The following is a 15709-nucleotide window of genomic DNA, read 5'->3' on the forward strand; positions in this document are numbered from 1 at the left end:
TAGTGGGGGCGCCTGGGTGGCTCAGTCGATTAAGCATCTGCCTTCAGCTCAGGTCATGATCTTGGGGTCCTGGGATTGAGCCCCGCATCGGGCTCCCTGCTCAGTGGGGAGTCTGCTTCTCCTTCTCCCTGTGCCCTTCCCTCCCCCGCCACCAGTTCGTGCTCTCTCTCTCACTCGCTCTCTCTCAAATAAATAAAGTCTTTTTAAAAAAGTAGAACACAGTGCTTGACAGCAGGGCCTTGGGGCCAGACAGTTCTGCTCCCCAGCGGGGATCCTGGGCGAGTTACTGAATCTTGTGGGGACTGGTCTGTCTCAACTAGGATGATAATATCCACTTCGTAGGGCTTCCTATACACTGAATTGTGCCTCCCACCGTCACCACCACCACCAAATGCGTGTGTCGAGGCCATAACCCCCAAGATGACAGTATTTGGAGGTAACATCTATGGAAGGAGCTCTCATGATGGAATCACGGCCCTTATAAGAAGAGATGAGTGAGCTCGATCGCTGCATTGTGAGGACACAGCAAGCAGATGGCCGCCTGCAGGCCAGGAAGAGGGCTCTCACCAGAAACCAAGTCCGCCAGCACCTTAATCTTGGCCTTCCCAGCATCCTAAACTGTGGGAAATAAATGTCTATGGAATTTTGTTATAGCAGCCCCAGCTGTCTGAGATAGGGCTTTTTTGAGGATTTGATGAATTAATGGATGTAAGGCAATTAGAATAATGCCTGAAACATAATAAGCTCTGTATGCATTTTTTAACTTTTTATTATGGAATATTTCAAACACAGACAAAAGTAGAGAGAGTAGTATAATAAATATTATACTGTGAAGCCATTAGGCCCTATGAAACCATCACTGAGCTTCCATAATGATCAATTCAGCCTTGTTTGAGCTGTACTTCCATTCAGTTCTCCCACCCCTGGCTTATTTCGAAACAGATTCCAAGCTTTATAAAATTTTATCTGGAAATATTTCAGGATGTAACTCTAAAATACAGGGACTCTTTATTTTAAATATAATCAAAATATCATCATCACGTGGAAAAATAATGAGCACAATAGTATTGTGATACCCCAAAAACCAAACTTTTGTCTTGGCCTTGGCTACCACTATATCCCCAGACCTACATTAAGGTCTGGCATCCAGTAGGTATCCAATAAACAGGGGTTGGAAAAACCAATGATTCTCTCTCTTTGCTTCAAGTGTCTCTGAGTCTCAACATCTCTGAGGCTTTCTCTAGTTAGAGTCGTCTACTCTATACACATGTTCATGTTAACTTACTTTTGGCTTGCATATTGCTCTTTAATACTTTTTATAGTCCTAGAGAAGGAGAAGGGCAGCAAGAACGTTCCACAAATATCTCCTGCTCCCCAGTTAGATGCTTGACCCCACGTAAGTCACTGGGCTCCAGGGGTGACCAACATGCCATTGACTAGAATAATCTCAAAGTTCACATAGAAGAAGGGAGACCTGGTAATAACCAGATCCAATGAAAGGGAAAATATCAGGGAAGAACATGGTTTACTAGAGGCGAGAACATATTAAGGCCCCTGTTACCAAATTCAGATGGGGCTGGTGGGGAAGCAATGAACAGATCAGTGGAACAGACCGAGAGAGCAGAACTAGATCAACATGTTCACAGGAATTCAATATGGGGCAGAGATGGTATTTCAATTTGGTTGGAAAGGGGTCATTGTTTAATTAATGAAACTTGCACAACCAGCTCTCTTTTGCAAGGAAGTTGAAACCTCATTTGACGTCAGATGGATCGAAGAGTTAACATCCAAAAAATAAATGAAAACAATAAATATCTTGCAAGAAAATTTGGAAGAGGACAGGGTCGGTCTCAGTGCATTAGAAAACAAGAAAGTTGGACACCTGGGTGGCTCAGTCTACCTTCGGCTCAGATCATGATCCCAGGGTCCTGGAATTGAGCCCCACACGGGGCTCCCTATTCAGCAGGGAGTCTGCTTCTCCCTCTCCCCAACTTGTGCTCTCTCTCTCTCTCTCTGTGTCAAATAAATAAATACTCGGAAAAAAAAGAAAACAAGAAAGTGGTACATAAAAAGACTTTTTACCCCCAAAATTACTTTTGTGGCAACAGATTCCATTCACAAAGTCAATATGAAAATAAGGAATTCAAGTATGAAACTATTTGCTATTTTGCAGTGTATAAAAGATCACATCATTATGTTGTGCACCTGAAACTAATATAAGGTTACATGTCAATTATTCTTCAATTAAATGTCAGCAGATGTCAAATAAAAAGTTAATATTTATAATATGCAAAGAGTTCTCACACACTGATAAGAAATTCATAAGGAGGATTGAGTCAAAGGGTAAGACTCAGCAAGACATGGTGCAAATCCAGATGGCCAACAAACATACGGAGAGAGGCCCTAACTCACTAGTTGCAGGGGAACTTGAAATTAAAGTAACTGTGAGATTTCATTTTGTCCCCATCAGACTGGCAAAAACTAAAAATACTACTAACACTCATTGCTGGCATGGATGCAGGGAAACAGACTCATAAAATTATTGTTGGACAGGTGACAAGTTATAGCATTGTTGGAAAGTGATCTGAAGTTAAAAAAATACATATACGCTTCAACTGAGCAATCTCACTCCTGGGGCTCTAGTCCATCAAAATAAAAGCTCCAGCTGAAGGATACACATATACGGGTGTGCCCCGCAACACTGCTTATAGGCTCGGGGTGCAGGGGGAGGACAGGAAGTAGAGTGGATGCCTGTCAGTAGAAGACCAGATGAAGAAATGACAGTTAGTGCTCACTGTGAAATAGAATGCTTGTAATGCATTACAAGAATGAATTAGGGCTGATGCAGCTGACTCAGAGCCTCACGGGCGTTGCTGTTTGAATGATAAAGCAAGATGCAAAAGGGGTGCCTCACCGGGCCCCCGCTTTGTGAAACAATACTCAAGCCCCACATGGGTGTAGGCACGGGAAAAGGCGCAGGTGTGTCTTTATGTGTGCATGTTAGCTGCAGGTATGTTCTGTTCATGATTGTGTGAACATGGAGAAATACACAAGTTACTGACATGGGGATGAAGGGGTGGGAGAGAGAAATGTGTAGGGAGGAGGGAGACAAGCAAAAGGAAGAAAGAAAGACGGAGAAAGAGCTGATATTACGGGTTTTCCCAGTTAAGCCCTTCTGCACATCATCCCCACACCGATCCCAGCGGAAAGGAGAAAGGAGATGTGGGAGAATGGTTAGCACCAAAGGGCCTGGCTTGTCCAGAGGAAGAAGGGGAGCGTGGCTGGAACTCAGGGTGGTATACGTGGGGGTCGAGGGCTACGGAGGGGATAAAGTGGACGAGATTGGACGAGACGTGGCCAGGCCTCAGTGTGTAGACCCCACTGAAGATTCTCAGCGGGGAGATGCTACCATCTCCCACCTTTTCCGGGCACCCTCTATGTACCCTACAGCCCTAGGTGTGTGATCTGAATTAATCCATTCTGTACTGAGGGGGGCATGTGATGTCTCCCATTTCCAAGCTGAAGGAATTGAGCCTCTGAGAGGTGAAGCACCTTCCCCCAGGTCCCTGGGGCTCTAACCCGGTCTTCTAGCTCCAGACTCCATGTTCTTTCCACTACCCCATTCAGTGAGGTCTCCATAGCTAAGTATAACCCCCTAACAGCAGGGGGTGGGCCTAGGTGTGAGGCCAGAAAGAAGGCAAGGGCTCAGTAGATGTCTACCTGTCCCTGACTCGGGGAAGGGGAGGGGCAGGTGACCCGCAGGACCTCTCCCCACTCTGGGGCAGAAACTATATACAGGCAGAGCTGCATGCAAACCATCATGAATCTGCCATCTGCTGGCTGCTTGGCTTGGCATGTTCACCTCTCTGAGCCTCAGTTTCCCCAGGTTTTCTGTACTATTAAAGGACAATGAGGCTAGCACACAGTAGGCATTCAGCAAATATGAGACTCTACAGTGTGAGAGCCTGAGAGCTGGCATCTTGACTCTCTCACTTCTTGGCTGTGTAACCTTGGGCAAGTTGCTTAACCTCTCTGTGCCTCGGATTCCCCATCTGTCAAACGAGAACTATGACAGACCTCCCCTGGAGGGCTTGCTGTAAGGGTCACAGGAGTTCGTATCACGTGAAACATACCTCGTGCACAGGCCACACTCAACAAATGTGTGAGCTGGGTGGTCAACAGGACCCCCATCATTGAAGAAAATGTGCTGCTATATCACTTTTGCCCCTCTTCTCTCTCCTTCCACCTGGCCCCCTCCCCCTATTGATCAACAAACACATACTGAGAGCCTGTTTTGTACCAAACTCTGCTCATAGAGGCAAAGGACACAGTAAGGCACATGAGGGACAAGGATGCAGCCTCTCGGGACTCAGGACTTACCAAGAAAGACGAGAAAACAGTATTCGCAGCACAAGGAGGTGAGGACCCAGGGAAGGAGGCTGGGGGGAGCCTGGCCAGGGCACCAAGCCTAGCCTGGTCTGGGGGCAGGGCTGCACCCCTGGCCTCGGGAAGCAGCCCCATGTCCCTCTGGGAGGCAGGCCCTCCGTCTGAATTCCACACGGGCCCCTGGAGTGGGTGGATATGTTATCATGCAGGAAGTCACTTGGCTCAGATCACAGACTGCTCACAGTGTGCAAGGGACTCCAGTGACGCCAACAGGGGAACGCAGGCACGCAGGGTTGTTGGAGAGAATGCCAAGTTAGGGAAAGAGGAACTTGACACCCTGCAACCCCCACCAGGGTCAGGAGGTGGGGTCTTCTCTACCTGTTCCAGTTTGCAGCCCCCATCAGGCCTGGACAAAGCAGGATGTGGCGCTGGGCCACATCTAGTAGGCTCAGGACCTGGCTACCCTCCCCATCCACCACAGAGCACCCTGGGCCATCTAGACCATTCCTATAGGAGCCAAGTCAGCCACATCTTATAGAATCGGTGATACACTTGGTAGAGTATAGTAACAAATTGTTTGTACTTAAAACTTCCAAGGGGGAGACACACACTTGATCTTCACGATGACAACAGCCCCGTAAAGTCACCATGATGCCCATTTTACAGGTAAGCACACAGAGGCAGAGAGGGGGAATAACCTGTCTCAAGCTCACCTGGCTTGTGGGGGAGGGGTGGAGCCAGGATTTCTAGCCCTTGGCCCTAGCAACCACCACCCCTCCCCCCACCCCGCCCCTGGGCCTAGGAGCAGCCTGTTGGTCCTCCCCACAGTCTGGTCTTTGGGTCAATAGCTCAATATGATGCTAGTTCCTCCCTCCCTTATAGCCAAGGCTTAGAGAAAGAACTCTGCCAGACTCAGAACCCTTTGCTCTTCAGCCATTCTTGGCTGTGATTAATGCCCCTTTAAGCCTGCAGGTACGGAAGCCCGCCCCTGAAAGGCAGGACAGTCGGTTTTGGGACTTCTATTCCACTGGAGGAAGAGGCAAAGGTCCCCTCCTCCATGAAGCCTTCCCACCTGTGGTTTTCCGTGCTGTGCTCCAGTCACACCATGGACTGCCCTCTACCACTCCACCTTCGGTCACTGGTTCCCGCCAGTGCCGGCCTTGGTTTTGTTCACCTTTGTATTCATTGCCCAGAGCTGTGACAGCCCGTAAGCACTGCGCCCAATTCAGGGCTCGCCCTGGTCCGGCCCACCGCCCCCGTCAGCCTGATCTCCGCCAGCTCCTCCTGGCAAAACAGAGCTACCTGCGGCCCCTCTACCTTCAAGCACGCATGATTGCAATTAAACAGTCAATTCGTAATCAATGACTCAGGGTCTGCCTCCTGGGCGTGCGTGCTCCCGGAGGCCAGGACCTTGCCAGTCTCACTCACTGATGTGCCTTGACACATAGTAGGTGCTCAACAAAACAATTTTTTTCGAGAATAGTTTTTATTTGTAACAAATGGTCTGCAAAAATCACAAACACCTCTTCAGTTAAAAATAATTAAAAGATTTAGGGACTGATTTTCTAAATCCTTTTTTAAGTGTTTATTTTCCAACAAATTCTTGTTGCGTGAATGTTTCACCTCCCCTGTTCCCTCCACCTGGAAAACCGTGCCTGGCTTCCTCTGCTCCTTGTCTTCCACTCATCCCTCAAGACCTGGCTCCGTGGCCACCAAGTCCCGGGAGACCGTGCTGAATACCCAGGTGACACTGTCTCGCCTTCTTTGCGGTGTCCGCATGCCCACCTCCGCCCTCCGTCCACATCATACTGAGTGCCACCGGCAGGTCTCTCTCCACTGGACTGATTGCCTCTGAGCAGGGACCACATCTTTTTCATTTTTGTATTTCATTCAAAGCACGTAACACCCAATAGGAGCTCGACATGTAGTTAATATTTATTTAGGGCTTTACCATGAAGGAGGCACTAGAAGCACTTTTTTATTTCGTTTAATTGTCAGCATAGCACCTCGAGGCCGGCAACGCTGCCCCATTTTTCAGACAGGCCAGCTGAGACTTGGGACTACCTGGTCGCTTGCCCAAGGCCACGCTGCTAGGGGGCATCTGAACCCCATCCCTCGGCTCCTGCACGGTCCTGCCATGCCACTCAGCAGCCCCTCCTCTTGATCGGCCGAAACCCGCACAGAGAGGAGTGCCCTCGCTTCTCTTTCCTGCTTGTCACCTCTCCAAGTTCCACTTTGCCTGGGGACCTTGGAAGTCACCCCCCCCTTTCCTCCCAGAAACCTCCAGCATCTTCTGAAGACACTGTTGGCTTCCCTGTGCAGAGTTCCAGGCCAACTCTCCCGGGATATTCCAACCAGGCCGTTCCGATTTCCTGCCTCCTCTTGCCTGCTGAAGCCTCTGTTTCTCTTCCTATTGGCCCAGGAGCTTTCTTGAGCAGTACACACGTTATTTGGTGAGCACCTACTATGTGCCAGACACCGTGGGACCAACACCATGGGAGAGGCAGGGAGAATAATAACACAACCAGACCCCTACCCTTACACTAGAACTCAGAAAATAAATGCATACATAAGGGGGGGTGCTACTAAGGGTTAAGGAGAAAATTTCAGCAGGTAAAGAATGAGCAATGATGGAGGAGGGGCGGGCGGGCTTCTCTACCAGGTGGTCAGTTGGGTCTTTGAGCAGATAGCTGTGGGAAGGAGGGACTGAATCAGCTGCCAGAAGACGGGCATCCCAGACACCAAAACTGTGATGCAAAGGCCCTGGGGTAGATGTGGGGCCATGGGATCCAGGCATGGAGTCCGGTTTGACTGGAGGAGAGGAGGGAGGGAGGGAAGTGGAAGAGGAGAGGCTTCAAGGTGGCTGAGTCTGGCCATTGAAGGACACCCAGGACCCATTCTCTGCCCCCTCCCAAACCTGCTCGTCCAGGTACACGCCTCCCTCTCACTTCCTCCACCACTGGATTCCCCGAAGAGTCACTGGAAATCGCCTTTTCTCCCTGCTTTTCTGCCCTTTAACACTCTGTCTCTTATGTGCATCCTTACGTGTCCTCTTTATTGTATTATTTTTTTTCTACTCTGCATCCTTATGTGTCCTCTTTATTGTATTTTTTTTTTCTACTCTGTAACTTTCTGATTGATTTTCTATCATACTATTCTCTACCGTGGCTCAGTTCCTGGTGAAACTGCACACCAGCCAGGGGGTGGGGGGCAGAGGGGTGGACAGAGCTTTGGAGATTCCAAGCTCAGACTAGGGCTGCAAGTCCCAGGTGGGAAAGCTGCTTCTCTGTGGGATTTCTGGTCATGGCCGCCCCCACGTGTGGATTTTCAGCTTCTGGTTCTCACCAGGCTCAGGACTAACCCCACGTACTCCATTACGAGCTGGGCTGGCCCCACTCTTCCAGCCCCCTCTGGCAGCAGACATTTGGGTCTCCCTGAGGCTCTCTCAGCTGCCCTCAGCACTGCAAGGCATGAAACCTGCCCTGTCTCCTAGCATCTCCCTTCCTCCCAGCCCCATCAGGGCCTCGCTGCTGTGCCTGCTCCAGTGTGGGGCTGAATAGCTATCTGGGCTAGAAGTCTCTGGTCACCCATGGTGGCCTATACGTGAGGTCAAGAGAGCAGAGCAGGCCCGGGAGGAGAAGCCAGGGCTCCCCAAGTCTGACACTGGTAGGTACTACCTCCCCACCATGTGCTCCCAGTCTCCCATAGCATCTCGGGGCCACCTTCACCTTTCCCTCCCACCCCCACCTGCAAGTATCAGGAGCTTCTAGAGGCCTGCTCCCACTGTCTTCCAAATGCTTATATCTGGTCCCTGTTGTTTACTCCTTACAACCTTGACCTTAGTCATTCATTCAAAACATACTCTCTGAGCACCTGCAATATTTCCAGCACTTCCAAGGCATTGGGGATACTGTAATGAACAAGACCAATGTGGTCTGACATCCTGGGGGAGGCAGGGGGGTAGAGAGAGACTTCAGATAATAAACAAGAAACGTCAAGTTGCAAGAAGCACTACGATATGAACAAAACAGGCCAATGTCATATAGAGTGGCAGGTTAAGTTATATGACCAGCAATGACTCTCTGGAGGTGATCTTTCGGCTAAGACCTGAAGGATGGCTAGGGATCCAGTGTTCAGGGAGGAAAGCATTCCAACAGAAGGAATAGTAAGTGCAAAGGACTTAAGATAGGAAAAAACTAGGCACCTATTAGCCCCATTTACAGATGAGGAAGCTCAGCCCCGGTCACATAGAGAGCAACTAGCAGAAGGGGGATTCAAACCCAACTCTGTCTAAGTCCATGGCCTGTCCTCTTCCCACTTCATTGCGTCTTCCTGGGCAAGGGCCACAAGTGCAGTGACCCCAATGGGTGGCCTATCACCCTGGACATAGCAGTCTCTCTGGAGTTAACCCCAGGCTTCCTTCCATCCCCATCAGCCACACCAACCTCCCGAGGTCCTCGCACTGCTTCAGATCCGCTTGCATTTGTATGTGCTGTTCCTCTCCTCGTGATGCCCTCCTCTCTTCCTTGACCAATTGTTACCTTTCCTCCTGGCCTTTGAGAGTGACCTCATCGGCAAAGCAAAGCCTTCTGAGATACTCCAAGAGAGAAATAAATGCATCCTTCTGGACTTCCGTAGCACATGTCTTCATTTCATTCATTCATTCATTCATTCATTCATTCATTTATGCATTCATTCAGCAAATATGTATTGTGGACCTTCTACATGCCAGCCATTAAACAGAAATTCCAAATCTGAAGAGAAGTACCACAAGAGGAGAATTCTCAGGGGCCGTGGGAGCACACAGTGGGGAATGCCACACACCCCAGATCTTCCCTGGGCTGGGTCACACAGCCCCGGAATTAGCTGTCTGCTTGCCAAGCTCCCTGATTTGGGTATTTTAATCTCATCTGCCTCCCTAGCATCTCAGCACATTTCCTGCCCCAGAGCAGATATGCATTTGGATGCATGCATTTAGATTTTTGTACCAATAAAGTAATTCATTTTATAGAGCACCTACTATGTGCTGGGCACTATTTTAAGTATTAGAAATACAATGTGAACACAACAGACCAAAATCCCTGCCTTCATGAAGTTTAATTCGGGAGGGGGGGGGAAGAATGTAATTGAATGAATGATTTATAGTCCTAATTAATGAATGAACATGATGAGAAGAGGAAGAACAGGAGCAGAGAGCGAAGAGGCAGTAGAATGTAGCAAAACTACATGCATGACCAAAGCAGAATTCTCAGTCTCCCCATGACCTGCACACAACCCCTGTCCAGCCTTCTTCCTCAGAGCGGCTGTCTCAGTGACGCTCACCAATATGTATTAATTTTCACCCAACATCCCTGAAGACCTCCACTTCTTTCCATCCCCATTGTCGCTGCTGGTCCAGGCCACCACTGTCTATTGCTGGGAGCCCCACTACAGCGGCCCTGCTGTTTCTCTGCTTCTGTGTTCACTTCTCATATTCCCTGTCCCCCCAGCCTCCTCTGGGTTGCTTCTTATGCTCCAACCTCCTTTCCATGGCCTCCACGTTCTTAGCCTAAAACATTTCCCATCACTGTCTTTAGATCAGCCATACTTAGCATGTTTTCCCTAAAACTGGCCAATCATCTTTTTGTATCTGTGCATCCTTTTAAACCCAGGCCCATGTTGTTCCCTCAGCCTAGAATGCTCTTCCTCTTCTCAGCTCCTCTTCACCCTCTCACCCCTATCCTGGCCTAGCTAACTCTTTCTCATTCCTGCATCTCAGTTTAAATGTCTTGTCCTCGAGGGAGGATGTCCTTCACCCCCTAGGTTGGGTTTGGTCTCCATCACCTAACATTCTCCTCACCTCAGTGTGGCTATTTCTTACCTGTCCACTCCTCCTGCTTGTCTTCAGGTCCTTGGAGGAAGGGACCATGTCTGTCCTGCTCAACATCCCCAGAGATTAGCATGGTGCTGGACACATAGTAGGTGCTTGTTTTTTGAACCAATAAATGAACTGTGGGACTTGGAGCTAGCAGAACTTGAAGCAGGGCAAAATGTTCAAATCTCTACTCTTCCAGTTAACTCGATATATGAGCCTCTGCTTACTCACCTGCAGGATAAGATAGTAGTCTGCATTGACAGGGTTGTTGGAAAGGTAAGGGTAAGAATCTCTGAAAACACCCAGCACCTAGAAGTTACTCCCTAAATTCTTGCCAAGCCTGTGGATGAGAAGTAAATAAACTTGGTGTAATATCCTTATTCAGAAAGTTTGTGTCTTGGGTCAAGGCACAGTGAGTAAGACATAGGTTCTTAGGCTTGGCTGCTGGACTAGAATCCCAGCTCTGTCACTCACTAACTGGGCAGCCTCAGGTCAGATACTTACACCATTACGTGTCTTGGTTTCCTCATCTGTAAAATGGGAATCATGATCGTACATGTCTCATAGGGTTATAGTGGGATTCAGCCTAGATCCGTGCCTGGCATGTTGGCTTCTGTTATTGTTATTACCATGTGATGCTGACAAACACACCGTAAGGTTCCCCCATGGTCCTCCTTGGCAGATGAAGAGAGGTTCCCAGAGAGCGCCCTAGTGTCCTAAGAGACTGCCCAAGGTCAAAAGTGAGGAAATGGCAGCCTTGTGCTTCAAGGCCAGGTCTGCTGCACCCAAATCCCATGTTATTTCCACTCCATCAAAGAAGGAGCTCAAAATAGGCTGTGGCATTTCGGCTAATTTCCTCTAAGCCCTTCCCAAGTAACCAACCACAGGCACACAAAGATGCTCCCCTAAGAGCACCCATTCAGCAGCTGCTAAGTACGTGTGCCCAGTGGACCCAAACCATGTAATGGGGCTCACGCTGAGCCAGCTTTTCCCAGGCAGCCTTGCCGGGTCTGCAGAAGGGACCTGAGGAGAAGGCTAGGTCGGGGGGGGGGGTGCAGAATAGGAGTTGGAGCGAAGGATGCTGGAGACCAAACCGGACGTAAAAGTGGGGAGAAGAAATGAGAGGCAAGCCACATTTATTGAGCAGCTACTGCGTTCCAGGCACATTACCCATCTCATCCTATAATCACTCGGCCATTGCTATCAAGCATCGGCTATGTATCAAGCCCAGCGCAAGGTCCCCAAGACATCATGGGGAACAGGACACAGGTATTGGCCTCACAGGGCTCACAAGTCAGAGAGATGATGCATGCACAATGAAGTGCTAGAAGTGGGACGGTAGAGGCAGCGGTGAAAAGCAGGCAGTAACTAGGAACAACTCCAGGAAGGAGGAAGAGGCACGTACCAACGTGTTTATTTTACATACGGTAAAACTGAGGTTCTTGTTTGCGGTCCTGCAGTTAAGTAGCAGAGGCTAACCTGTGGCCCCAGGCCTGTTCTGTCTCCAGAAGTCTGCTCTGTCCACACTGATGGCCCAAAGCTGTTATATTCCCTCCAACCCCCTTTCCTCCTCTCCGTGATTATCCAGCCAGGAGATTAATCACATGCTGCTAAGGCTACAGCTACAGTCAGTGGCTAAGATGTCACCAGCTTCTGTGGTCAAACAGAAGTTTCTGGGCCTCTGGGACTGATTCCATTTGAGCAAAAGATTCAGGGGTTGGTCGGTAATGGGATGGGTGGATAAGAAGGAGGGCTCTATCTCTAGTCTGAAGGGACTTCTTGGACAGGTCAGAGGCAACCAAGGTGACAAGCGTAGGAGATGGCAAGCTGCTCAGGCTTGTGTGGCTTCAGCCAAGCCTCTCTCCACTCCCCCACCCCCAAAAAGGCCTAGCACATCTAAGGGGCCTTCCTGCTTGCACTTTACTTTTTCCTTACAGACCAGAGCCAAAAAAAAATCACCCACCTGAACCACTGGCTGGACTTGCTAAGTTCCCTGCTCAGTGGATCAGCACATCAGCCCTCTCCCCTCCCAGTTCCCATCCCTGTCCTCACAGGACAAGAAACAAAACTGGAGAAAGCTTCAGTCTGCAAATGTCTTGCTATACCCTAAAGGTAACTTAGCAAAGGTTGCTGAAATTGTGCTTCTGTTCTCCAGACACAGGGACCGTCTCCCACATGCCAGGAGCATAGCAGTTGCCCCTCGTAGGAGTCCTTCCCTTCTGAGAAAGGAGCGGAGCATGAGAAAAGGAAGTTTTATGCAGGGTGGAAAAACAGGTCACTTTTCTACACCAACAAGTATGCACTGGTTATACCTGCAGACCAACTCTCAGCTAAGGGAAAGAAGTTAGACAATGCAAAAAAAAAAAGTCTGTTTTTAATTCAGCCGTCTATTACATACTCTGTGATAATCACCAAATCACTGAGAAATTGTCAAACAAATGATCTCAAGACAAAAATGGAGGGAAAGAGAAGAAAGTATGGAATAACTGAGTTATGCAATTAAAACATCTGTAAACCCCAACAGACCCACCAGACTCACATCTCTCTCTAGGCTCCTCCCCCCCAAAATGAAAAACAGCACCTACATCATGCCTCATGTGCTCTCCCTCACTTAACTACGAAATTGATCAGAGAAAAATGTAATCAATAGCAGCAGGAATCTGATGGGCTTCTTTCTCCAGGAGTCACATTAAGGAAAAGTTGCACATGTAGAAAGAAGAGGTAGTGCTGTAATTAACCCAGGATAGCATTCTGCTGAGGAAGGGGTTGGGGGGGAGGGTTGTGATGTGTTTCAGTGTTCACAGCAGGGAGATTTTTATCTCTTCCGATCCAGTTTATGAATGACATGGAAACTTAGAAGGATTCACATTTCTCCCACTTCCCCTGCAAACATGTTCATCCCTGAGATGGAAATCATTGCCCAAGCCCCAGCCACCAGCCACCCTTTTGCACCCCCTTTTCCATGAATAATCTTTCCAAAATGTCTGCTTGTAGGAGCAGATTCAGAATTTCACGGAGAACTACAGAGACACACACACACAGTGCACAGCACACCCCCTGCAAGCTGGAGAGAGACAAAGAGACGAGAGAGGAACGACCAAAAGGAGACACGGCTAACATGCCAGTAAAATAAAACAAAACAAACCCCCGAAACAGCAAAGTGAAAACACATATAGATCCTGTTTGTATTACCCATCCAGGCTATATTTTCACCGCTTCCAGGCAGAGAAACGGCGGGTCGAAGTTTTGTGCCCATCTGACTGTGATGGGAGGGTTGTATTTGAAGCTCTGGGCACGTAGAGATGGAATGAGAAGGAGGCTGAGCTGGAAGAAACACCAAGGGGGGAGGGCAGGGGAGAGAGAGTGAGAGAGAGAGAGAGAGAGGGAGAGGGAGAGGGAGAGGGAGAGGGAGAGGGAGCGAGCTATCTCTAGCTACGCCTTCCTCTGAGCTCCGGGAGCCCAGGAGAGCGCTCATTTTAGGACTGGGGAGAGGGGTAAGAAGAGGAAAGGCAGCCCCCCCGCTCTGCCCTGGCCTTGCCACCCCCGAAGGGAGGGAGGACTCCGGCCCAGCGCCCCCCTCCTGGCGGGCCGCCCAGCGAGCCGGGGAGCGCGCGGAGCGAGCGGCGCAGGGAGCTGTCCAGTTCAGCACCACCCGGTAATGCAGTAGGTGGGAGCGCCTCCGCCGGGGGCCGAGCGGGCAGCGAGTGGGGGGGCAGGCGGGCGGCCCATCCTGCAGCAAGACGCCGGCTCCCTTGTTTCCAGGAGCTTTGCAGATAGGGGGAGGGAAACCCGCCTCGATTCTTCGGAAGAAACCCCCTCCCTCCCCCACTTCGCCAACACTACCCCCGCCACCAACAATAACCGCCGCCGCTGCTCGTCCTGCCGCCGCCGCCGCCGCCGTGCCTGCCCGCCCTGCTGCCGCCGCCGCCGCCGCCGCCGCCGCCGGGGCAAAACCATGGAAGGCGAGACCCCCGCACCTGTTCAGCTGAGATCAAGGGCTTACAGAATACTGGGAAGTCTGGTCTGAAACGAAAGCGCCCGAGACCACCCCCTACCCCCCGCCCCGCCAAGGAAGAGAACTGGCGAAGCAAAGGATTTTCATGGCGCAGGCCGCAGAGCCGAGCACGAAGACTGAAGGTTGCATCCCGGCTTTTACAATCTCTAACTGTCTAGGTCCCGACCATGAGAGATTGTGTTGAGAATGCGGCTGTTCCCTGGTTCACTGTGGAAGCCATCTCCAAATTAGCTATCACATATGGAAACTGGAGACCGGAATTTTAGGAAAAGAGATTAAGGCATCTCACTTGGGGGGGTGGGGGGGTGTCTTTTTATTTTTTTCCTTTTTTAAAAAAAAAATTACTGCAACTGGAACAGTTTCTGATCTCAAAAGGCAAGCCTCTCTTCCCGTGTGATCTTTATAATTTACACTCTTTTCCGTGAGCTTTCTTACCTCCCTGTTTTTATATCTCTCCATAGTCTCTAGTCACACATATATCCATTATATTAGTAGTGGAATTATTTTTATTTATTTATTTATTTTTTGCTTTAGTACTCGCACCCTCACACACACTCTCCCGAGAACCAGAAGTCGGTTGGGTGTTTATATAATGAAGAATTATGGGGCTGTTTGATCGAGGTGTTCAAATGCTTTTAACCACCGTTGGTGCTTTCGCTGCCTTCAGTCTGATGACCATAGCTGTGGGAACCGACTATTGGCTCTACTCCAGAGGGGTTTGCAAGACCAAAAGTGTCAGTGAGAATGAAACCAGCAAAAAGAACGAGGAAGTTATGACCCATTCTGGATTATGGAGAACCTGCTGCCTAGAAGGTATTTGATTTCCCATCTCCTCCCCCTCTCCACTTCACCCCTCCCCTTCTCACTCCCCCTCCCCACCCTCCTCCAAATAAGTCCCCTTTACATTCCACCATTTTCTTACTTCACTGCTTCCACCACAGATCAAGGTTGGTTGGGTTAGTTTCAGAGGAAAGAAAATCAATAAGCAGAAACCATACTCAACTCTCAAGCCTCCACCACCCCTCCTTCCCCTAAACCTCTTCATTGGAATAATCTATGATATGATGAAAACAACAAGAAATTGTCTTTAAAAGTCGAATGAGCTCTGCCTGCTTTGGAATCATTAGGATTTGCCATTTGGTGTAGCATTGCCGTCTACAAGGGGCGAAAATAATTGCTTCTCTCAACGCTGTTCCTCTTTTCGTAATGAAGAATTCGAAAATGCTCTTCCTTTCCCCCTCCTCCTCCCCTTACTCCCCAAAAGTCCCAGACACATCATCATCTGCAAATCTCCTTTTAAAAAAAAAAATCTGTTGTTTCTAAGAATCCTTATTTGGTAAATCCTAATTATTCCAAGATCTCAAGCTGAGTTCAAGAGCATTTCGTAATGTCTATGAGCCACACATATCTTTCGGGGCGACTGGCTGTGTGTATGTGTGTGCTTTAACGTTTAC

The 15709-nt window shown here is 49.3% G+C and overlaps 1 protein-coding gene across 1 annotated transcript in view; it reads left to right on the forward strand.

Moving 5' to 3' along the window:
* Positions 1-14772: 14772 nt before the first annotated feature.
* CACNG2 (calcium voltage-gated channel auxiliary subunit gamma 2) overlaps positions 14773-15709 on the forward strand; it is a 110042-nt gene continuing 109105 nt past the window's right edge. The window contains exon 1 of the mRNA XM_034987263.1: positions 14773-15068. Coding sequence (XP_034843154.1) covers positions 14858-15068 — 211 coding nt within the window. The 5' untranslated portion in view covers positions 14773-14857. The remainder of the gene's footprint in view (positions 15069-15709) is intronic.

This window comes from Mirounga leonina, unplaced genomic scaffold (assembly GCF_011800145.1).
Source record: "Mirounga leonina isolate KUSES-001 unplaced genomic scaffold, KU_Mleo_1.0 Mir_418, whole genome shotgun sequence".
In the NCBI taxonomy this organism is placed as follows: domain Eukaryota; kingdom Metazoa; phylum Chordata; class Mammalia; order Carnivora; family Phocidae; genus Mirounga; species Mirounga leonina.